General features: G+C 45.4%; 1 protein-coding gene across 1 annotated transcript in view; it reads right to left on the bottom strand.

The window, feature by feature from the left end:
• Positions 1 to 15,699: 15,699 nt before the first annotated feature.
• LOC311240717 (uncharacterized protein) overlaps positions 15,700 to 25,819 on the bottom strand; it is a gene marked incomplete at its 3' end in the record, with an annotated part of 63,570 nt that continues 53,450 nt past the window's right edge. Inside the window, exons 6-15 of the mRNA XM_084329291.1 lie at positions 20,429 to 20,512; positions 19,814 to 19,889; positions 19,512 to 19,727; positions 19,289 to 19,404; positions 18,927 to 19,193; positions 18,619 to 18,808; positions 16,716 to 17,191; positions 16,183 to 16,510; positions 15,866 to 16,085; positions 15,700 to 15,758 (exon numbers count right to left, since the gene is read on the bottom strand). Coding sequence (XP_084185417.1) covers positions 15,700 to 15,758; positions 15,866 to 16,085; positions 16,183 to 16,510; positions 16,716 to 17,191; positions 18,619 to 18,808; positions 18,927 to 19,193; positions 19,289 to 19,404; positions 19,512 to 19,727; positions 19,814 to 19,889; positions 20,429 to 20,512 — 2,032 coding nt within the window. The remainder of the gene's footprint in view (positions 15,759 to 15,865; positions 16,086 to 16,182; positions 16,511 to 16,715; positions 17,192 to 18,618; positions 18,809 to 18,926; positions 19,194 to 19,288; positions 19,405 to 19,511; positions 19,728 to 19,813; positions 19,890 to 20,428; positions 20,513 to 25,819) is intronic.

Here is a 25,819-nt window from a genome sequence, read left to right as displayed (position 1 = left end):
CCGGGGTCCAGGGTTCACAACCTGGCTCTGGTCTCAGCCACACACCAGCGCTGCACTTAGAAAGCGTAGGGGTTAGGGGATGTCCCGTCTAGGATGCCTATAGTTGGTACAAGGCCAAGTGAGGAGAGGAAATAGATGTCTGTATTTAGTTATATCAGCTTAGGGGATAGGCTAGGGATTAGGTAAAATATTTGAGGGGACCGGCGTAGGAGCAGTAGAACGGAGATTAGTCACAGATAGCGGGAAGTGGGACTGTGCGTGACGTAGTGGTTCATTAGAGGGTAAAGCGGAGTAGTCAGATCTTAAAGAGTAGAAAAAGATAACCGTGGTGAAGTACAGGAGTAGCCTGGTTCCGCGAAGAGAAACAGAGAACAGGGAGATGAGAAGAGATTAGGGTTCGGGCTAGAATGCTGTAGAAACCACACTTAGAATCGGTGCGACGGAGTAATGGACTTTGGAAGACGTTCCATAAGCGAATTACCACTTCTAGTCCGACGTCATTTAGGCTCAGATTGGCTAAGGTCGATATCTGAAGAACATCAGCCGCGTGGAGGAATGCTGAAACTCTTCACGGGCCACTATACATGAATGGAGTGGGTTTCTCAGGGGTATAGCAACGCGGACTCAGTAGATATATGAAGCACTTTGGAAGTAGATACTGTACAGGGGATTAGAACATAGGAGAATATTGTGTGAGAAAAGCGAGAAAATGCGTTTGGAAGCGATGTGTGCTAATGAATGGTATGCTTATGAATGAGACATTGTTTTGCTGAGTATATGTGTTTAAATGGATGAATGTTAGGAGCTCTGAGTGAATGTCAAGGTATTTTTTGTATTATTATGAACCAGGTGGCCAAGGCTGCAGCGGGGAGAAACCACACCCCTGTCCTGCCAGCATTAGCTGGCGCGACGGGACTAGCGTGTGGTCGCTGTGTTGCGTTGTCGAGTGAATTGAATGAATGGCATGTGTGATGGGACCGAGAGGATGTGAAGTGTGCGTTGAAATTTTTCATAACGGTGGTGTGGAAGTCTAAAAGTAATGTAGTAAAGATCAAAGAAAACGGGGATTTTAGAGCTGGTGGCGTCATTGGGAGCGTCGGAGCTGGGGGTGCGTTTGATATACTGTGTATTTCGGTCAGGCGGGGCCAATCGGGCGAGCGTGCTAGAATAAGGATAATGATATATGTTCTGTGAACGGGGGTTTAATAGGATTAAAGTTATGTTATGGGGGAAAGCAGGGGTTGTGTAAACGTTGCGATGTGTTGTGCCGCTCGGATCAACAGGAGGCTGGGCCGTTTAGGAGGAGTGATGTTGGGTACTAAGCTAAGCTAATGGGAGCTAGCGGCACTGAGCTAACGAAGCTAAGATGCTAAGCTACCTGTGCTAACAATATAGCATGGTTGAACTCTCTGGGAATCTCGCGTGTTGCTACTGTTGCTGGCAGCGGGATCTTAGAGAGGCGGAGGACAGGGACTTCCGGTGTAGAGGATTCTGGGAGTTGTTGTTTTATGGTTGAGGTGGAACGTCGAGTTCCCGTCTTGGGGTGGTTTACGTAATGACGCACTTGCGGGGGAGGCGTGGGAGCCTCCTACAGGAAGTGGTGAGTGCTGTAGTGCAATGGTGGTGATGGACAAGACGTTCCAGCGGAGGGCGCTGTTGCCTCTTTTATAGTTTCACCTTTACAGGTGGAACGAGGTGCAGTAAACAATAGAGATCAGTTGTGATTATTATAGGTTTTGGAGTGCGGCAATCTGTGGGAATTTGTGAGTTCTTTTTATCGTTTTTTTCTGTTGTTGATGATGGGTGTGTTTACTGGTTTGATTGTAGGTCTGTATTTGTTATGGGCCAGGGGTAATGGCGCTGGTGGGATAGTATGGGATAGATGTGTGAGTTTGTTTGTGACTTTGGTTGCGTGAGAAACCCCCCCCCCCCTTTTTTCCCCTGTCTCTTCCTCCCTCGTTCACACTCTCCCCTTCCTCCTTCCCTCCCTCCCTCCCTCCCTCTCTCTCTCCTTCCCTCCCTCCCTCCCTCCCTCCTCCACCCCCGCCCCCCTCCGCTCCATCCCTGTCTCCCAGCTTAACTTTGTGAGATGGCGGGTGCACGAAGGGAGTTTTGTTTAGGATAGATTGCCTGATTGATTGATTGATTGAGAAATTTTATTAACAGATTGTAGAATGGGTACAATACGGTACAGCTCAATACACACAATTATTAAGGGGATGCAGACCGGAGAAAGACTTTCGTCTTGTTTACATCAGGGTCCCCCATTTTCAATTCATCATGGGCGTGGAGTATTGGTTATATTAAAATTGGTTATATTGGTTATATTAGAATAATGTTACTTGCTAAAATAGGATTACATAAGGATAAATAGAATATTCATGGTCATTCTTTTGGTCTGATTGGAGTTAAGGTTGATTTAAGTTAAAGTTGGCAGCGGATGATGGTGATAGTGTTTGGAGTCCTGGGGGTAAGCGGGACCAGGCAATACGGGGTAATCTGCTGATTGAGTGTAGACGGTTTTGGTAATGGTTAATGTTGCATTGTGTGCCCCCCCCCCCCCCCTTTCCTCCCCTCAGTCCCTGGATCCCTGTATCCCTCCCTCCTTTTTTCTTTTCCCTTCCCTGTCTCTCCTTGTAGTTCTCCATCCCTAGATTGCGGTGTGTTGGGGGCATTTGGTTGTAGGTTTATTTGAACTACGTTGTTATTGTGTATGTGAGGTAGGTACCGGATGGGCGCTGGCCTGTCTAGGTGCAGGTGGTGGTAGGTTGAGTTGTGATATTCCTTGGAAGGAAGGCTTGGGGTGTTTCCGTTCAGGTTCGAAACTGAAGGGAGGACGCTTTGGGCTGTGAGTTGACGGTTCTTTGTGTATTCAGGGAACTGGGTGGATATTGCAGGTGGCATAGTGCAGGTGTCCGTGAATTTATTAACGTGGCCAGCTGTACTATGTGTCGGTCAGGGTTTTAGTGATCTAAGTTGCTGAAAGTTTATTGTTTTCCCTGATTGGTGGTTGGTAGCAGTAGCAACACTAATTAGTTTTTTATTAGGTGTTGTGGGGGGTAATGGTTGTGTGTATGAGGAGTGAAGCAAAAGCGAATAATACATTTAGTCGATACGCTAATCGGGCATTTAAAAGTAAGAAATAAGGTTAGGATGAACAGATTCATCAAGCAAAGAGAGGTTGGAACGGATGGAAGACCAGGTTTACAAAGGATTATTAGACAATGGATAGGAAGGGGATTAATGATTATATTTCCCAGGAAATCAGGTGGAGAGAGCACACAGGGGATTGGAAACCTCCAGTGTTCCTGTTGAAGGAACGGACAAAAAACAAGATAAGTTGTATCGTTATTATTCAAACAAATCACACTGTGTCTCTCTGAATATTTTAGTATAGTGTTGCCCGACATTTCCAATGCATAACGAAGAGTGGAAATAATAAGGGAAATGCCACTGTATTAAGTCTGGATGTTTCTGCTTTCTTTCTGTACAGGTGCTCGGCCGGACAGGAGCTCTAACGATTTCCATAACCAACTAGGGGAACGGCTGTAATGAGCCTTGGTATAAGTATGAATGATAAGCCAGTTATCAATCCTTGTCTGCACAGTAAAAATTTGACAGTGTGAGTGTTTTAACTCAAGTAAGTGGTAATAGTGAAAGACAGAGGAACTTGTTTTTTCAAACAGTGTTACAGGAGTGTTTGAAAGAGTGAAGTGAATGACAGTAACATAGGAAGTTCACCTTAGTGGAACATTAATAGGAATAACTGAAGCGATAGATGCAATAATAATAGAATAACAACAACGACAATATGGAAAAGGGCCTTAGTGATCGGGCCATTGGGGGGAGAACGCCGAGAGCCTCTGCAGACATTTCCCAGATAGACTTTACCAGTGATGATCTGATTAATTGGGACTTCTCTCATGTGACCAGTACGACAGAAGGACTTGAAATGTTGACTTTGGTTCCGATACAGGGGAGTGAACCAGTGACAACGGTGTTACTCCAACCAGAACCGATTCAAGCTGGAGTGTCCATTGCAGGCGACTGCGGTTTAACCAAGGGGCAGGAAAAGAGACTGAGGTTACAGCAGTCCCACGAAGTCCACTCTGGCCGGAGGGCTGGAACTGAGACCGACAGCAGGTATGGAATACACGAACAGTTTCTACAGCCCACCCGTTTCCCATGTCCACCCTGCCCTCAGCACCAAAGCCAAGATGAGGGGCGGAGCCCAACGATGGGAAGTCAAACCGCCAGTGCTGAGATGGGGGAAGAGGCAGCATCCTATAGACGACGGAGAGCGTTTGTGACAGCGTTCGAACAACACGAGGCAGTTCATCGAGATCTGATGAAGACACAGCTGGAGATCGGTCAAGCCGCACACGAGACTCAGAGATTGGAACGAGAACTGGCAAGAAAGGCTGCGCTGCTAGAAGCGACAGCTGTTGAGATCATGCTTCGGGCGTCTGACCTAGGCCGCCGTGATCAAAGAGTGCCCTGTGCCCCGTTGCCCGGACAGGGAACTGGGCCGCGACAGGGTGAACAGAACCGCAGGAGGGGTGAGTTTCTAGGCCCCTCCCAACAAGAGAAGGCCCGGGGAGAGGCAGCAGAAAAGGACAGGTATGCCCCTCTCTCCTCCAGGCAACAGGATATGCGACCAGAGGACAGGAGAGGGGTGGACCTGGCGAGGACTGTGGGAGGCCAGCCGAGAGACTGTGGGAGTCGTGGTAAACTGGGTAAACTGGAACCCCTGGGATGGCCGGCGTCGGCTGTGTGCTGGAATTGTGGGGAGGTTGGCCATTTCGCTCGGTCATGTTACAAAGGGTGGCGGACTCAGCGAACGTCCAGTAAAAAGCGAGAGTCCAAACAGGGTTGCTGGGAATGTGGAGAGTTGGGACATTTTCAGAGGAGGTGTCTGCATAGGTCATAGGTTAATTAAGAGCAAAGCGGAAATGCACAAACAAAGCCTTATGGGTGCTCGAGTAAATAGAGTTATTGATAAATTAAAATGGATAATGAGACTGATTAGAATAAGGATAGAGATGAGGATACATAGATAAGGTTTGATTAGGTGTGCAAGTTACTAAAATGGTTTGGAAGACTAACCAGGGTAAGTTGGGGCTGTTGATGGGATGAAGTAACTGGGAAAATTGCATGGGTTAATCTAAACTAACAAAATTTATGGTTTTAGACAGGAACAATGGAACATATGATATTAGACAGAGTTAGAAACAAAGGACTATTTATAGTAGTGATTACAATACTTGATCAAAGGGTGGTCAAAGTTGAATTAAGGAATTAAAAAAAAAAAAAAAAAAAAAAAAGAACAACAACAATATTATTATTTCATTACTTATTTTATTTCTTTTTGGATTTTTAATTTTGCTGTCTTAGTTTTTGCGGGGGTATTTATGCCTCTAGATGATAGTTAAGTTCTGTTTGATGGGTGTGTAGCATGTGGGCACTCACAATTTTTTGTTGATTTGTTTGTTTTTGTTTGGTACTCTGATAGTTATAGGAACTGGCTGGCTGGGGGAGTCTCTCGCCGGTCGGGGATAGCAGGTGGTGGTGACACAGCGAGGCTGGTAGGAAGTCTGATATAATGAGCTGGAAACTGAGAATGGACGGGAGCTGGTTCATGGTTTGTTTTCCGCTCATTAAGGCTCCAGATGTAGAATCTGGAGGGTTGTGTCACTTTTTGGGTTATGATAAGTGTTGGGGGAACATATTTCTCTGTCTATAGGAAGCTCTGTAGGTTTGGTCGCAAATTGACCAGACAGTGTTCATGTAGAGTGCAGACATGTGAATTTGATGATTGACTTATGGGAGGCTCTGCACCGGCTTGTTGAAAGCTGGCGGAGTGTGTGTGATGTGTGTTTAAAGGGACTGTGGTTTGTTGACCATGCACATAGGTTCTGTTGGTGATTGGCCTCTGACTGTCCGGACCGAGGAGCTGTCGGGAAACAAGGTATTTGAAAGTGAAATAATGGTTATTCCACTGTCAAGGGTGTAAGTGGTAGTTGTGTTGATCTTAAGATATTTGATCTAGCAAAACAGTACAGCACAAAAAGAAATGAGACGAAGGTGATTTGATTGAATGCTAACGTAAGAAGCTGTGAAATACATAGATAATTAATTGGAGAAAAATGTATTGTCAAAATGCAGAACAGTAAAGATGTATCTGCGAAAATAAAAGTTTCCAATCTATTGTGTTTTGTAAATAATAATCCAAAATGCAAAAAGGACAGAGGGAAAATCGTTTCCTTCTGTGGAAAATCGGAGCAGTACCAGAGACCTGCATACAACGAAGAAGAGGCGGTGATTAGCACAAGATACAACAAGAAGAAAACGGTCAAAAACGAGTTAGCAGTAAAGGCCTCAGGAGGTTTAAACAGGGATAACTGAGGCCTCAGTGGTCTTTTCAAGGAGAAGAAATAATTTATGTTGCTTGTTTGAATTTCCCTCAAATGTTTAGAGAGTTAATCTTTTAGTGGTGTGATGTATTAATCTTTTCTTGCAGAGTCCATTACACAAAATAGACATTTAAGCTAATTACATGGATAAAATAGTCTAAACAACAAAGCTATTATTGAAAGAGTGTTTCTTGTAAAAACAGGAACAGCTTTCTTAGACTGGATGTCATAATAATAACTGATAATGTGTATAAACTGTGAAAGGAGGAAAAGGTAGGTAAAATGATGATTTTGTAACTGTACAGATGGAAAGGGGTTTTGTAGTTCGATTTGGGTCAATTTTGGATTTTTTTGAAATTTTGAAAAATATTAGCAAAAATTATGATTATGATTTTTAGCATGTTTTAATTTGGAATATTAATGTTGTATAGGAGGTTATTAAACCCCCTAAGGGTGGATTGTCGTATATTTCTAAATGAAAACATGAACATAGCCAACTGAAATGTACAAGGTAATGATTAGAAAGACAAAATGCTGATTGAGAGAAGGGCCATTTAGAGTACACCATGTGAAGTTATTTCTGAGACCCTAGGCTTGAGGCAGGTTGACTCCCCAGAAACAGATGGCTGACCTTAAGACAATAAAACTGACCCCTCAGGACTATAGTAAGACGGGCCGAAAGGAGGGGTATGCACTTTGGCTATCGTTGAGAACTAAAACAAACTGAGAATAACCGTGGAGATCAAAAAGGTCATATTTACCCTACGGAAGGAACTTCAGGTTACAACACGGCTGCTGCTGACTAACCCAGAGGTCAGAAAGGTGACACAGGCTATTTGGAAATCTCCCCTTACACAGAGAACTGCCACTAGTTGAAAAAACAATGCAAAGCAATGATATACTAAAAGATTTAGCAATTTCATAGGTTACATGTAGGCATAAACTCTTAGAAACTATTAGAATAACAGTCACAATAAAGAATAGAAACTCTTGAATACTAGAAGGTAAAACTATACAAATATTGGTCACATGATTTAATCAGGAAACAAAGTATTCTATTAAAGGTTCCTAGTTACACTATGTAAACATTTTGTCACAAGCATGAGGATGTATTATTCAGTGAAACGGATCCCCTCAAGTAAAGTGTCAGCAGATTCAAACTGTGAAAACCGTTGTCAGAAGACCCAAACGGTTGTGTCAGCGAAACATGTGGTCACAGGACACCATCAGACAAGTTTCTGCTGGAATGGGACCAAAATAAGGCAGGCAGGGACTCGCTCTCTCTCCCCTCTCTCTCTCTCCCCCTCCCTCTCTCTCTCTCTCTCTCTCTGATAAAAAGGGCTGATGGCGACGGACAAGGACAGACACACACCCGGTGACGGGAGGAGGAGACCAGAAGGAAACCTGGAGACTGGAGACAGACACACCAGAAAGGACCTGGAGAGACACACAGAACTCGAGAGCAGAGCCTTGACACAGCGAGAGGGAGACACAGACGATGACAGAGATCGCATCGCAGCTGGAGCGCTGAAAACCTCCACCGACAGAGGGAGACTCGCCACTCAGGCTACTGAAGAGCCGATGACACAGAGAGCCAATTGAGACCAGATGACCGAGCCGAGGCTCATAGCAGACTCCACCGAGGGTAGATGAAAACCAAGCGCTCCCAAACCTCCCAGGATCCGAAAGCAAGGTTGCCGTTAACAACCAGACCAGCAAACCACTAAGAGAGGACGCGTTGTTGCCATGGACAACCTGAGACAGCGAACAGCACCGAGAGACGATTAGATTGAATGAAAGAGACAATTAGATTGAACCAAAGAGACGATGTACTTGTTGATTCCTAAAGCTGTGGTTTTATTAATAAACACCGCCGCCCGTTGATTTTGACCACGTTGTCCGTCTCCCCTCACTTGAACCGAACATCTGAAAATACCTAAACCAATGCAGAGAGAAGGGTGTAATAGAAAACTATACGATCATTTAGATAGAGATAAATGAAGCTAAGAAAGACACTTCACAAACAAATAGTATCCAGCTGCAGAACGGCAGACCAGCCACACTCGGACCCAAACGCATTTCCTTTGATTTAATTATACATCAAATGATTTATGTCAATGATTGCAATGCCTTGCTTGAATGAAGTTAACTTTTCACCTGGATAACATCAACATTCAGGGTGAATGTAACGTGAGAAATTGGGATAAAAAAAATATTTAAAAAAATTTGAGTCCGAGAGTGTGGCTGGTCTGCCGTTCTGCAGCTGGATACTATTGGTTTGTTTTGGCAAAATTCTTCTGCTCTGTGTGACAATAAATAAATGAATGATGATATGCAATTTAAAACCAAAACTAAGGCCTCAGTATGAGTTTACGACGTGAACATGGTCATGTTTGTTGAATAAAGTATCCTAAAGTAAAAAAAAAAAAATTATTTTTATTTTTTGTCGATCCCGATCTCACGTGATCGGATCGGGACATCCCTAATTAACACTATGATCGCCGCGGACGAGTTAAGACGTCATTCCGAGCCATGCTCATTCTGCCGAAGACGCCGTAACTCGTCTTTGATGTCAATATTTCAAAAATCTGTCATCTAAATCATATTTCCTTTCCGGAGCCCTGAGACACACGGCTGATCTCCTCTCAACTCTCTAGCGGTTCAAGAGCGCCATCTGGTGGCCGATGGCCAACCGGATATTAACCTTTGAACCGGTAGTGCTCATCCATATGTGGTCCGGCCACTCGCTATAGCTCCCGCGACTCCATCTTGAAACACTGGATAATAGATTGCTCGCCCTAACTCAATAAACAACGTTATTTGGACGTATATACTATTATACAACCTGGAAATGGATTGGGCATTTCTACATCCCATAATAGAAAAAAATCTGTTCCACGCTCATCTGCCAGCGGCGCGAGGAAGCCACGGTAAGAATCAGCGTTATTTTCTAACGTATTCTATACTAACTGATCTGATGAACATATGACCCACTCTGGATGAATCATCTAACGCTGCCCACGGAATTATAAACGATCCCCCGCCCATCCGGTCATCATCAGATGATGCGTAGAAACTTCTAGAAGCACATCCAGTTGAAACTTTTTATCTCGCACAGATTCCTACCAAACTGTATTTGATCATCAATATAATGCATTTAGGGCTATAAATCACGTTCTGAAGAAAGCTGCAGAAAACGATAAAAACATACTTATACTTTAGACCATATTTTAGACCATATTTTAGTATGAATATGTGAATGAAAAAGTTTAACGTTGCTACACCCTGAAAAATACATATAGGACATTGAATGGGCCATAATAATGGCAATTTAGCAATAGAATTTAAAAAGTTATAGCCCTGCAAAGAAGGGGAACTTCTCCATAGACAAATAGAGCTGGCGAGGGATGGTAAATTATGAATTTAACCCATGGCGATTAAAGTGTTAAGACTCACATAACGTTAGCTAGCTATCTCCGTTGTTCCCTCGTATTGTTGTTTTGATTCGAACGTGGCCGCGATGCGTGTATATTTTCCCCAACGCAGTTTCACCGAGGCGATGACGTCGTCACGTTTAGCTTTGATTGGTCAATCGGTGGAAACGTTCTGGACTGGCCCACCTCCAGAGTGGCAAATTTGAAGACGCTAGACTACTTCGCTGTCAAACGGCCCTGTGTTAAGGTGTGGGAACTAGGGCTGGGCGATATGGCCAAAAACGTTATCGCGATAAAATTATAAAATGATTTTCATATAACTCTATATCGATAATTATCGTCGATATAATTTCTGTCAAGTTTAATTAACTTCTTATGCCCGGCGCCGATGGACGGGCTATTAACACTTTGAGCGCCACTCACGGCTAATCTCGGGTTTACGATTGTGACGTTGAAAGCCACGTCACGGCTTTTCTCGGATTTTTTTATTTTTTTTTTATTAGCGATCTGAAATCATATTGCATCACCCGAGCCTACCGTTGGAGATCCAGGGGCCGCCGGCGATCAGATGTGAAAAAAGCGCCCCCTATCGTCTCCCAGATGGTAAATCACCCTTTTGGAATGGACTCAATGAAAATGGATGGGGGAAAAAAAATATTCCAGTCCACATTTTCCAGTCCACTGATGCAGCCGGAGTTACCAGAGTTCATTCTGGAGCCTCTGAGCCGCGGCGAGCATGGGTTATACTGTACACACGTTGGATCAATACACTTATCGATTTTTTCGAATGGTGATCAGGAATTGGAATATACCATTTGGATACCATCTGATGTCAGGTAAGGAATCTATGTTATCAGTGTTAGGATAATCACTCGTTTTCATCGAGATATAAGCGTTTCCACTATATGTGATATGGCTGTTTCACTGTAAAAGCCATGAGGAAATAATAGCAGCGATTATCAGCGCACGGCACGAGCGTGCGCACACATATACTATCGACCATCTAGCGTTTATTTGAAAACTATTCATAAATAGACAGACAAATGATAACGTTCTGGAATATTCCTGTAAAAGGTGATTATCAGGGAATGTGTTTTTTCTTCGAAACAGAGTGGTTTTCAAAATGCTATAAAAGGGAAATGAAGCAATAAATACACAATCTGCTTCGCCAATGTTGACTGGAAAATGATTCTTTGATAAGCGATGGGCAGATTAGACACATAGCATAATTTAAAACATAGATTAGGCGATATTAACGTTACATGGGCCGTGGACCGTGGCATCAACGGGGTAAAAAGGAAAACAAGGCCTGGCACTGAAAGTGTTAATAGACTTGTTTTGCTGCTGCGAATGTCTCGAGTTGATGTCGTCATCAGTCCGCGCACGTTAGCAGTTAGCCAGAGCAAGCGGTGTATCCGATGACAATGTACTAACTATCACCCTAAAATACTCCATTCAGCCCCAATACATTGCAACAACGTCCACCGCATACCCCACACTACTCTAACCGTGGCCTCAGAATTCACGCGACACACCCACTCGGCACGTAAACTATAAAATAGCGGCGTGCAAGCTAATTATCCTAGCCAGCCTTGTTTCCAATGTACTAAATATCACCCTAAAATACTCTGTTCCGCCCCAATACATTGCAACGACGTCCACCGCATACCCCACACTACTCTAACCGTGGCCTCAGAATTCACGCCACACACCCACTCGGCACGTAAACTATAAAATAGCGGCGTGCAAGCTAATTATCCTAGCCAGCCTTGTTTACTACTGGAGTCCTACCTCTCTACCCAGAGGTGCAGCGCGGGTCTCCTTCGCTCTCGGCCATCTCCTTCACTGATTGGTTGTTAGTGCGTGTGCTCATAGCCAAGCTTGGAAAATCGATATATCGAAACTTTGCGACCACGTTTCATGTTTATTTCGAGGAAATAATTTATCGCGATAGTTATCGTTGTCGTTTTATCGCCCAGCCCTAGTGGGAACCCCTTTATTAAGCTGGAATCTTATTTGCTAATAATTGGTTCTGGAGTCCATAACCATGAATCACATGGTGGACGCTTGAAAAAGACACCTCCCCCCTCCCCTCTGCTCTCTATTCTGCCTGAGCTGCAGTGACTGAAGCTGCAGTGAGCAGAGTGACTGGCAGCCTGCCTCAGTGAGTCTGACAGTGTTAGAGAGAGTGAGAAAGAGAAGAGGGAGAAAATTATAAATTATAACACAGAGATGAAAAATAATGATTTTTTATTATTATTGTAAACTATATATAAAAAAAATATTATTTTTATTTTGTACTGTTCATATTTTTCTGGGGAAGCATGGCTTCCCTTGGCTTCCAGGAAGCTTCGCCACTGGTACCAAGAGGTAATTAACATGTCATTTTAGCAACAGGTAACTTCATATAGGCCTAGGCCTAGAGATTTCTACAATGGCATGCAAATGTATTGATTCTGATTGGCTGAAACCTGTCGAGCAACTAGAGTCTAAACAGTCCACCCTTGAGTCTAACCCTCCCACAACCGCATTTCTTTGATTACCCTGTTTATTTTATAGCAATAGGGTTGGGTGGCTTGGGCCATTGTAGAAAAGCATTAGACCACTTAAAGTCGTGGGTTAGACTCTTTAGACCACGCCTAGGGGGGTCTCTAACAACCACCCCTAGGCGTGATCTAAAGAGTCTAACCCACTCCTCCTCGTGATCTAATGCTTAAGCAGCCTACGTAGGTAGGTTTAGCAATAGGTAACCACATAACAGATATTTAAAAGGTAATTAACAGGCATGTTCTGCAACATATATCCACTCTTGAACAATGAAAAACTATGAGCTTCAATGTTTTTTTGCCCCACTAGTGTTCAAAGCCACCGACAAGCTCAGGTTGTGTTGCTTCCCAGGTCGCTCAGCTGGAACTCGCCTCCTTGAGCCGGCTGGCAACTTCGGACTTGCCGTATGTGTGGAGGGCTGACAACATTGCGGAAGGGTTTCTCTTCAGCAGCAGATACTGTTTTGACATGGCCTTGAGTCCAGCAGTGAAGAGGGGGTCCCGGCTGCGTCGCCTCATGTCTGAGATCACCTCCGCAAGATCAGAGTCGTCATCATCTGAATGTGTGACAATAAGAAGGGAATAGGTTTATTTTGAATGTGTATGCTGGTATTGTACATGCAGTATAGTATAGGTAATAATTACCATTATGCACATTTCTCTCTGCTGAACCAAGGAGAACTAGAATGGTCTGTCTGTATGGTAGTCACAGGGTTTGAACAACTTCAAGGATGTACATCCTTCATATTATTATATCCTATTTAACACTTGTGGCTGGAGTAGGGAATCCTACATAGTTAAACTAGTGTGTGTGTGTGTGTGTGTGTGTGTGTGTGCACAGTGGCGTTACACAATATTTCGGGGCTCCCACGCAGGTCGGACCATGGGGCCCCGCCCACTCCCCTAAATCAATAATAAAGTGACATGGGATAGACATCGCGGCCACTTAAAGCTTTTAAGCTTTTTTTTTTAAATGTTTATTTTTTCAGGCATCATTCATTGACAAATACAAGTGGCTTTGTATTTTTTGTAACATAAAGGTATTGTAGAACGTTATAGCCATATCATAATTTTAGTTCACAACGGAACGGTTCACATAACATAATTCTGTATAAAAGAAAAGTAGTCTATAAAAAAAAAATGTAATCCTATAGGCTACATAGTAGAGGATGCAGTCAGGAGCTGCTTTCTATTGTAGTAGGCCTATTATTTTATACGAGCACGTCTCCTGGCATTCTTCTGCGCAAAGTCCAACATTCTTTAAATCTAGTGTCGGCTCTCAATACTAGAAACGTTAATAATAATAATAATAATAGCTTCATTTTATATAGCGCCTTTCAAAAGACCCAAGGTCGCTTTACATAGGGGGGAAAATAACAAAAGTAACAAACAGTGGACAGACACAACATAATTTTGTGCTGGCTGTTCGGTGTCTGCCCATCACCTCCACCAAGCGTGGAGAATAGGAATAAATTATTGGCAGGGTCTCTCTAAAAAGATTAAAGAACAAGAATTCTCTCGCTCTCATTTGGCAGCATGTGTCGTTTATGATACGCTGCGGCGGAAACATAATCTGACCATTGACGCGCAAATATCATCTGATCGTTTTACGAGAGAGTTGGGGTTTTGGGCCGAGGTCCTAACCAGAATAACTGATGTTAGTACACCAACACTGGCCTCTCGCAACTCTGCTTTCCGGAGTCAGTGAGAGAAAATAGGTGATATAGATAATGGTAATTTCTTATCTATAGAACTTATGGCACGTTATGCGCACAATTTAAACCATGTACTAAAAAATTTACGGATTAGATTCCAATTCCAATGTAACCTGTAGCCTACTCGTACTGGTTATGGCGAATAAAACGTTCTATTATTCTAACCTGTCTCGGCGGCTGTAGCGACAGCGTGGTGGGGGCCTGGCTGGGCTGTGTGTCTGCTGTCTGCCTGGACTCGGAGCTGACCGGGGGGTTGCTAGTGGTGGCGGGGCTGGGTGAAGAGCTTACTGCCGATGCATCTTCAGTAACGTTAGAGTCAGTCTACCTTTGCTGCCTGCTGGACCAATGATGTTCTTTTTGGTAGCTTTGCCGTCTCCTGTTCGGCTTTCGCTCTCATCTTGTTTTTCTGAGCACCGCTTGGGTATTTGCGCTTCATTTTTACCGGCGCTTCCCGCTTTGTTTTGAACGCTGCCCAGCCTGCCAATGAACATTAGTTATCAGCCGGCTAGCCCCATCGCAGGTGAGCAAATAATTATAATGATACACTGTTGTACTACAGCGTACACATGACGGGACGGGGTGCCTAGCAACATAGCAGGGAGGAGGGGGCCCCTAAGCTCCGGGGCTCCCCCGCACCACGGGGGCCTCCCCTATGCCACTGTGTGTGTGTGTGTGTGTGTGTGTGTGTGTGTGTGTGTGTGTGTGTGTGTGTGTGTGTGTGTGAGAAAGTGACACAAACAGACAGTTCATAACTAACCGGTTTCTTGCAGCCGTTCCATGGGCGTACTGCTTGGTCCAGGGGTGGCTTCTGTTGACACAAAGACATCCACATATCAACAACTACAGTATCTCACATCTTATGGTGTGTGTGTGTGTGTGTGTGTATGTGTGTGTGTGTGTGTGTGTGCGAGAGAGAATGACGGAGACAGACAGTTCATAACTAACCGGTTTCTTGCAGCTGTTCCATGGGCGTACTGCTTGGTCCAGGGGGGGTTGCTTCTGTTGACACAAAGACATCCACATATCAACAACTATAGTATTTCACATCTTTTTTTGATCCACTTTTTCTCCCATTTTTCTATATTTTCTCCCATCCCAATTTCGTATCATCCAATTCAACCCTCCCCTGTCACGAACGCCGTTTCTTGCCTCCCACAAGCCGGCTGCAATGTGGACTAAGTCATACATAGCACAAGTCCCCTCCGGTACTTGCGGTAACAGCAGTCGCATCTTTTCACCTGCGCAGCTCGATCTCTCAGTGGCGAGGAGTAACGCGTGGGAGGCTCACGCTGCCCCCGACACTTCCTGATTCTACTGCGCAGGCGCACCAACCGACCTGTAGGAGTCGCTGTCCACAACGCCCGATCCCCACCCATCAGTTTCCCACCCCCTAATACGGCCAATGTGTATTAGTATGAACGACCAGCTAAACTGAAAGCAATGTGGAGCGCTGGGCCCAGCGTCTCTGCATTCGTGGCGAGCGCCTTGCCCACTACGCCACGTAGCCGCCCCCAGTATTTCACATCTTATGGTGTGTGTGTGTGTGTGTGTGTGTGTGTGAGAGAGAATGACGGAGACAGACAGTTCATAACTAACCGGTTTCTTGCAGCTGTTCCATGGGCGTACTGCTTGGTCCAGGGGGGGTTGCTTCTGTTGACACAAAGACATCCACATATCAACAACTATAGTATTTCACATCTTATGGTGTGTGTGTGTTTGTGTACAGTTTATTGTGAAAAGAAAGGCATTAGCTTTACCTCCTGATGTTAATTTGAGCATTTCTGCTCTCATCTCCGGACTTGTGGGGAGGAAAGTGCTGGACATATCCACACTGTAAAACTTGACCACTGCTGCCAGGTGTTTACATGGGGCCCCAGTTTGTCCTACCGGGCATGAGCACAGCTCCATCTCCATGTCCACGATGTATGTCCCCTGGGCCTTCACCGACCCCTTCACCTCATACGTGTTGTCCTCAAGCTATACAAATCATAAGTCATACAAGGGACATTATACAATGGCTAAATCTGCTCTGGTTACTGCAGTAATCTCTAAAAGTATGCATTTGATATAGTACCTGCTGAATCTGAGATGCAGTGTGGTTGCAATCCTGGGGAAGGAATCTCCTCTTCTGGTACGCCTCCCAGCGTCCGAGGGCAACATCCACAATGCGGGCCTCATAGTAGACATCCAGCCTCGAGGTCAGGAGGTCAAACACTTGGCCTGGATTGAAGGCTTTCGTCTTCTGGAGGATCTTGTCCTTGAGGACCACCCGCATCGCTGCTTCAGCAAAATTGTTGGTGTTAATTCCCCGGGTGAGGAGACCGCAGCTGTCCCGGTAACTGAGTGCCCAACACTCCCTGCGACTGTACAGGCGCTCAATGTACCGCAGGTACTTTTCATACCTGCAATTGATCAAATAAGGAAACAAACACAGAAAATGCACATACATGGATGTAATGACAGCAGGCTCATGAAGAGGTCGACACACATATGAAGTATGCAAACACAAGCCTCCTGACTTTCTTGCACCGAATTTGCAAGACTGCTGTGTGATTGTGGGAATGTCTGTGTACAGCTGAACATAAGCAAACTTGTCTAAGCACTAACCTGACTGCAACAGGGTGCTCTCTCGCCTCCAAGTACAGCCTGTCCACCTCTGCTATCTCCTTGGAGTAGAGCATCTCTTTAACCACAGTGAACAGAGTTGGCCTGTCTCTGCACTCCACCAGACTCTCCTTGCTCCACAGCCATCTCCATACTGCTTGTAGCAGATGAAAGGAGCACAGGAGAGGAGTGGCTAGTGGGAATGCCCTCCCTAAGGCTCCCCTCTCTGCCGTGCAGTCATCCGTGATGAATACCTGTGGCCCTGCTGCTCCCCTGCCAGCAAAGGCCCTCTCTCCAATCAAATTCTTCAGCAGCTGTAACCCTTCAAAAATAGTCTCCTCATCCTCAGACTGGCAGAAGAAGATCCCCAATGGTAGACCTCCGGCAGGGCTGTGTGTCAGCAACAAAAAAACATGCATGTTCTTCCTATCCATGTTTCCTGAAGAGTCTATGAAGCAGAGTTCGCCACTGTGCTTCAGCTGACAGACCGACAAACACAGACGGACAGACGGACACAGAGGCAGGCATAGTTAGTGTTACTTAGTGTTACAAAGGATCAGATTAAACCGAATATATATATTTATTGATTGATATATATTGCATAGTATTTGTATATCGTTTGATATCCCTTGTATATTCCTTGTACATATACACGGAATATCCCTTTAGCCCAGACCATAATATTTCATTCTCCTATTGGACAGCGGTCCACAGGCGCCAGAGCCATGCCTCCGGAGTCAGGTTCAAAGTCACCGTCAAGACATGTCTGAACATGCCCGGCCTTGCCCAGGGCTACGAGACAGAAATGAGGCTGGCACTAGATTGTTCGCCGTGCATATAAATATGGCGCAGGCGAATACAGAAGCACTTAGTCTTAGAGTTACCCAATAAGTTGAAGCCTCACCCACGATACTCCGTGCGGTGAAGTATGGCCTGTTTGGCCCCAAAATAGAGCATTGAGACCGCGTGCGAATTAATAACTGAATTGTCAGAGTTTGGCGCTATACCGTCGAGTGCGACATATTTCTATTAAGTCAGTAATAGTCTATTTGTGTATAGTGTATCGTGCGGCTAAAGTTCTACAGTGACCAGCATCACCAACGCTTCCTCGTATCAGCTAGAGTGCTTATCCAGGCTGGGCTGCTTTCATGGCGCTTTCACCCGAGGAGACCTGGATTATATTTGGTTTGGTCCTGTGATTTATGGAGCGGAGAATCGCCGACGCCTACACGTGTGGGATTTACCCTGTGAGGAGCCAAGTCGAGTCGGCGCCTCAGAGAGCCTGAGGCCGGCTAGCTTTCTTCACTGTGGAGCTACAGTCTACGGAGAACAGCTGTATTCGTCTGTGGATCAAGATACTATTGCACCGTCTCCTGTACTTGGAGTCTCCTTAGTCATCGTTGACCAGACTCTCTACTACCGACAGATCCTCTACCCCTGCTGGCTTACAACCGGGGGGACCCTTCCAGTATCACCCACTATATATTACTAGTGTACCATAGATATAATTCCCTAAGATTCAGGTTGTATAATTACCTCCTGCGTAACCAGAGAATGGACATTCATTATTGATTTGCCTACGCACATTCCTTTGCCTTATAAGCGCATCCAAAGTATAATAGAAGTATATTATGTACCTTTTGCTGCAATAAATACTTAATTACCATTTGGTGTGGAACCGATTCATTGTGGGAAGTGTTCATTATATTTATATATCATGTACTGTATGGCCAGTAATTAAAGTACATAAAGCGGTAGTGGTTTAATGATACCATACTTATCAATACAGTCAGGGAATTGTACCCCTCAGTTACACTTAGTGTGTTACTTAGTTGCCACCTCAGCACCACTGTGAATGGAACACCATGACAAAATCACAGTATACAGATACAAATAGCCAAAATACCTGGTGGTGCACTTTTTTCATCAGGGGAGAGCACACTGCAATTAATGGGGCTCCCTGAGAAGAGGTTCCCATTACGGCACAGCTGTCCTGGCACTTCTCGTTGTAGGTTTCCACGTGTTTCCGGAGGGCTTCCACCATACTTGGGCCACTCTGGGTGCCAAGTTGGTCCTTGGACACCTTTTTGAATAATCTGGCATAGAACACTAATTTAGTTGGTGGAATTGTAACTGCATACAATTCCAATTCAATGAACATCTACATGGTTATGAATATTTTGGCAGTACTGTAGTTTATAATTGAACGTCTACCTTTGCACATAGGCCATGTCTGGGCAGATCTCTCTGTTGCCTGCAGCATAGACGTAGTTGTCTCCTTGTTCAATTTTGATATCGTGCTTTAGCACAGCCAAAGCAGAAGGAGGGGTGTGGCCAATCGCAAATAACCCTGTCAATGTGTCTATGGCCTTTTGTCCAACATCTCTATAGCGGATGGCATCTCCAACATGGAGATCATGATTGTGCCTATTCACAATGCGAACGCGCAATGGGAAATGAGGGATGTGTGGGTCTTTGCTCCTGTAAAACAAATCAAAATAACAATAAAAACTAGGCCCCAACTGTTATGTCCATAAAAACAATTGAATTATAAGTATTGTATAGTTCAAACTCACTCGAACATTCCTCTATTTTTTAGTGTAACAGCCATGGTAGCTTGGCAGCCGGTGTTTTTAGATTTCTGCTTGCCTTGTCTCTTCCCCATCACCTTATGCTGGCACCTGTAACGTTTCTGCGAAACATTTTGATTGAATGCAGTATGGGTTAGCAGTATGGGTGAAAGACAGAAATGGTAGTCTAACAAATGACAGTAAGACGTTTTGACAACACAATTCTTACCTTGAATAGGACACAGATCCCCACCCTTGGTTGGGTAACCTCCACTCTCCATGTCACCCCAGATGACTCCTTCACCAACCTCACCCACTCCTTGGCCTGTTCCACAGTGCGGACATCCACACGTACTATAGACACGAAACCAGTGTGGTCTCCTAATGGGGCCACCTCTTCTTCATACCCGCACACATGAAGCGGAAACTTGTCAGGCAGCCAACCCTACAGGAGACATACAATTAGTCTACTGGTAATTTAAGACCCCCACATAAAGATCAGGAATGATCATAATCCACGAAAGGGATTACCTTTAACCGTGGGTAGTCCTCTATATTCTTGTTTTGCGCTCTCGCTGGGTAGTCCTCACAAACCCCACCACCAAGTCTAAAGTCCAAATGAACACAAAAACAGCAGGCTAGCTATTTAGGTATACAAATACTGTATATCTTATGATCAGGGGTGAAAATTAACTTTTTGGCTCACCCGCCAGGGGGACTGGTAGATGAAAAAAATCCACCAGCCAAGTATATTTTTTACCAGCCAAATAATGTATTTGTCACAAATATCCGTTTTAGTAGGCAATCTTTTTTTAGCATTATATGCGTTCAATTACATAGCCTACTGAAATCTTTGCTCCACTAGTCTGTCAAACAATTAGTTTCTGTGTGACTGGTACACACATTTACCTGCCAGAGTGGCAGGTAGCCTTCTGAAATCTAGTCGCCAAATGGAAGTTTTACCTGCATTTGGCCGGTGGCAGGTGTTAATTTTCAGCCCTGCTTATGATGTAGCCTACAGCACACCAGGTTTTAGAAATGTGCCTCATGAATGAAATGCATTACTCTGATTGCTAGGGTAACAACACCCCTTAGCTGTTATAAAAACCACCATAAACCACGGAATAACTATGTACTAAAATTTACCTCTGCTTGGCTGAATAGCAGTGATCCTCCATATTCCAGCACAAGGGTGGGTGGACGTAGGACGTGTAAAAGCGTGTGTCCTTCCTTGAAACGAAGGAAGGAAGGATTCAAGGATGAGTATTCGGACAGGCCCCAGGTGTTGTCAATTAGCAGGGCCTAACTTCCATGGAGTGGAGTATAGGACTATAAACCTCTCTTGGAAAGCATCATGTGACCCTTTCTAGCCAATCACACTGCCGTATTCAGACCCCGTCTATTTTGCCATTGTTGATCCATCTATAGGGGGGCCTATAGCCTATTCGACCAGATGAAAAGTCAATCAGCTGTTCTATCTACAAACTATTCATAAGTTTCAACTGTAGTCCTCTACCTGCCATGTTGAGGACCAACACAGGTGATTCAAATGAATTCATTAATTGTACTGCCCATGATTCAATTCAGTAGAGCCAATCAGACAAATTGGATCACCTGTGTTGGTCCTCAACATGGCATTCATAGTCCTCTAGACTCTACTACAGATGAAATCCATGAATACAGAGGTGCTTCACCTTAGGGGTGGACGGTATGGTCTACAATTTATATCACGGTATAATTTGAAGCATAGACGGTAACGGTATATATCACGGTATCAGTGTTTCCGTTAGAATATTTTTTTTTGCCCGATAGGCAGGCTATATAAAGAATGCCATCCTCAAGGCATGTAGATTTATAATATTTTAACTTAAAGCCCAACCTCCAGGTTAAACCCTACTGATCAATTATGGGTAGTTTACATCATTGGTATATAATTTCATTATTTATTTTTTTCCATTTGACACCGGAAATGCCACTCTGAAAGAGTTAAAAAGGTCCACGCACGAATAACATGCACGCGCGAATCAAAAAAGCTTATCAAACGCCGACGTCACAACAGGTCAACAGGACAACAGGTGCATATTAATGAGCCGAATCTAAAAGCTTATCAGACGCTAGCACCTAGCACGGCCGTGACGTCACTTCAGGAAACGTATGCCTTATGTCCGTCCGGGTCATAGTACTAGATCAATGGTGGCTCACTCGGTGCATCACAGTTAGCCTATATCTCCGCCGTCCCTGCTACACGCAGTCGGGACCACTACACTCACTGACGTTAGCCTATAGCCCGCCGTCCCTGCGGGTGGTTCTCTCCTCTTTGTGTGCCCCCGTCCCCGCGGAGGAGCTTGTGGACTCGACGGCGGCGGCGGGGCGCCGGAGCCCGCAGCGCTAGTTAGCTCATAGCTATCGTGTAACGTCCGGCAGGGCACCCGTGGGGACGGGTCGGGGTGTACAGAGAGGAGAGAACCATTTTGGGTCGGCCGTTCATGCCGGCCAGCGAGCCGGATGTCGGGATATGTTGTTAGCACAATAGCTACCAAGCTAAGCTATGTTATCTACTAACGTTATAAACACAATATGTGTACAACGACACAATGATTTACATTATTACAAATATGGTAACGTGGTTGTGGCTTTTACAAATAGTGGTTAGCTTTAGAGATGGATGGATGGCTATAATCACGGAGCAATAGTGAGGTGAAACAGATACATTTCATTCGGCTAGTAGTAGCAAGCATATATCTATGGTAGCAAGGCTCTCGGCCTGCCACTAGCTGTGTGACTCTCAGCGCCCCCTGGTGAGCCCCCTGGTGCCCTGCACCTGTTGTGACGACATTACACGCGCACGTTATGAACCATTGATTAAAATATGCACGTGCGTGGTGATTGTGTTGGGCAGACAAAATGTTTTGATAAAAACGCTAAAACTGGGTCAATTTCAATACTTTTTTTTCCAATTCTTCATGAAAGTCACTGTTGGCCTAGTCCACATTGTTTATTGAACAAAAATACAACGTGGAGGTTGACCTTTAAAACTAGGCTACTTTTGCGTATAAAGTCATTATATTCCAAATAAATTAAGTCCAGAGTCCGTGCTGCTCCCATTGCAAACAGCCGGGCTGGATGCTGGATTTTGCTAGAAGCATATGTAGCTGCAGAGCCACAGAGCCAGTGGCGCTTTCAGGTCTGGTCACAGCTTTCAGCCGTTGGGTGGGGGGGCGCTGTTGAGCGGACCTGACCTGAAAGCGCCGCTGGCTCTGCGGCTCTGCAGCTGCATGCTATTCGCAAATCCACTGCTGCGGCCGTCCTCCCGGCTCCCGCTGCAGCCGTCGTTATCATAACACTACACGCATATCATAATGTTTACAGCAAACTGTAGTTGATCACCAGGTATGTTTTATTAACGTAGAATAATTCATATAAGAAAAACGATAGGGACATCTCTTACCTTTCTCCACTGGTTAAAAATGCCAGGAACTGAAATTGAAACTTGCTGTGTGCCGCGGTGATATGTGTTTATTATGAAATGACAATTGCGTGTTGACACGCCCACTGCGCGAAGCCTCCTAAATAACCTTTTCCAGTTTGCACATATCTATTATCTATGACTAATTCTATCTATTTTTAGGGGCAAATGCGATTGAAATAGTCGCGCTGTGGTTACACGACGTCATTGCTATTTTAGAGCTACTCTACCGGTTACACGGTATAGTCAAAATCCATACCGTAGAGCAAATTAATACCGTTTATACCGTAAACCGTTTATACCGTCCACCCCCACTTCACCTTATCACTCGCTCTCTACCAGCTAGCTACTACTGACCGACTCAGCTGAGAGCGTTGTTTCTTGTTGTGATCGTGTCATCATATAAAAAATTGTCAAGCTACAATATTATTAAAGTTAACATTCTAGTTACATTTCACCAGATGAATCTGATACAATCGGCATCGAATGACATTTCCATCCCTCTGAAATCCTGTCAGGAATTGTGCCTCAAAGCATGAATGAACCAGCATTTCTAAACGTAGCGTAGCTAGCACATAAAGTCATTGGCGGAGTTGGGGTTCGCTCGAGAGCAGAGACGCGTAGAGAGCTGCCTACCGCATCTTGTTTACATTGGGCGCTGAGAGAAACGCCAATGGCCAATCAGATTGCGGATCCCGAACGCGGAACTGAAAGTGGGTTGGGCAAAATCTTTGCGCGTTCGGGAGAGGTGAAACGGACGGCCCCCAGGGGAGGGACGGGGAGGCGCTGGATACAACCGGATCAACCAGGACTCGGGCACGCAGGTCGCGTGAACACTTAAAGCCCAACCTCCAGGTTAAACCCTACTGATCAATTATGGGTAGTTTACATCATTGGTATATAATTTCATTATTTATTTTTTTCCATTTGACACCGGAAATGCCACTCCGAAAGAGTTAAAAAGGTCCACGCACGAATAACATGCACACGCGAATCAAAAAAGCTTATCAAACGCCGACGTCACTACAGGTGCATATTAATGAGCCGAATCTAAAAGCTTATCAGACGCTAGCACGGCCGTGACGTCACTTCAGGAAACGTATGCCTTGCCCGTCCGGGTCATAGTACTACTCGATATATGGCGCTGGCTAACGTTAGCATTATGTCTACTGTCGTGAACCATTTGAGATCGGGGCATGTAGAGGAGTTTGGGGAACGAGTAAAATCATGTGCAGGTCCTCTTCTCAGACCTGTGTGGTGGTTCTCTCCTTGTGTGCCCCCGTCCTCGCGGGTGTCCTGCCGGGGAGCTTGTGGACGCGACGGTGGCGGCGGCCGTAGGGTGTTTGAGCCTGTAGCGTTAGTTAGCTCATAGCTATCGTGTACCACTAGCCTTTGCGGGCTCGAGCACCCTGCGGCTGCCGCCGTTGTCGCGTCCGTGGGCTCCCCGGCGGGGTACCCGTGGGGACGGGGGTGTACAGAGAGGAGAGAACCATTTTGGGTCGGCCGTTCATGCCGGCCAGCGAGCCGGATGTCGGGATATGTTGTTAGCACAAAAGCTATGTTAGCTTCTAATGGTGTATACACAAACACAATATGTACAACGACACAATGATTTACATTATTACAAATATGGTAACGTGGTTGTGGCTTTTACAAATAGTGGTTAGCTTTAGAGATGGATGGCTATGATCACGGAGCGATAATGTTGTTAGGTGAAACAGATACATTTTCATTCGGCTAGTACTAGTAGTAGCAAGGCTCTCACGAGATGCAGGCGCGGAGGTCGCCCGGGCCGGCCAAGATACAAACACGGAGGCTACACACACCAACCGAGATCCGAGACCAACCGGGACCAGCCAGAACTTGAATAACGAGGTTTCACACACCAAGCAGGACTCGAGCACTGAAGTCATACACACCGACCAAGATTCAATACCATATGCATATAATGTGATAGTGAATGGATTCGAGACACACTGCAGACAACACACAGACCACTGGGGGACATATAATACAAATAACACGTACTAGACTAAACTGTAGAAACTAACACACATGACGCACAACTAAGCATATTATTTGATAGTTAATTAGAGGTTATGGCTCGAGACACAATGCAGATAACACACAGACCGCTGGGAATACAGACAAGGTAAACGCATTAGTTGGGGAGGTTGGAACTTGATGGGACATATAGTACAAATAACACGCACTAGACTAAACTGTAGATACTAGCACACAGGACACACAAATGGGATGACAGGGAACATGGGGAATCACATTCGGAGACCGGACTGGGAGCTCTGGAAATGTACTAACATATGAAAGATAAAAATTCAAATAAAATGTTGGACAATAATAGGGACATTGGAGAATCCCCATTGGGGATATCTACGTCGTTATAGGAGGGGCCTCTCCAGGAGAGCCTTATCCCTCCAGCCCGCCAACAGGGGTTAAACTGGGTTAAAAGAATTACCTGGGAAGTGCCAATTGTCATTAGTATTATTTTCTTCTGAGTTATGTTAGAATAGCAGTTGCTTTAAATGTAGACTAGGGCTGCAACTAATAATTATTTTGGTAATCGACTAATCTGTCGATTATTTTTTCAATTAGTCGACTAATCTAACGATTATTTTTGTCATTCGATTAGTCGAGGGGAGGGGCCATCGTTCCGGCGGTTCTACCCGGGGGAGGGGGGCCTTGCGTGTTGTGGGATTGGTGTGGGGGGGGGTGGGGTTTCCTGGGGCCCTCGGACGCCGTGGCCTGGGCGGTCTGGTCACCGGGCTTGGGGTCGCGGGGGATCATTGAGGCGTGGTACTTTGGCCTTCTGCGGGTCTGGGCTTGGGGTCCTCGTGGGCCGGGGGCCTGGTGGGGGCGGGTGGGAGCTCAAGGTGCTCGGCTCCGCGCATGGTGGACCAGGATATGGGGGTGTTCTGTTTCTCGGGGAGGAGGGCGGGAGGGAGGGGTTTCTCTCAGGGGGATCAGAGCGGCTGGGCTCTGCCCGGCGGGGTCCTGTGTGTTGGGGGGTCGGGGCTCTCGGTGACATGGGAAATAGCGGGCTTGGCTCGGTG

Source organism: Notolepis coatsorum (genome assembly GCF_963971535.1).
Source record: "Notolepis coatsorum genome assembly, chromosome: 14".
In the NCBI taxonomy this organism is placed as follows: domain Eukaryota; kingdom Metazoa; phylum Chordata; class Actinopteri; order Aulopiformes; family Paralepididae; genus Notolepis; species Notolepis coatsorum.
Note: the sequence above shows the minus strand (reverse complement) of the source record. Positions and strands in the feature narration are given on the sequence as shown.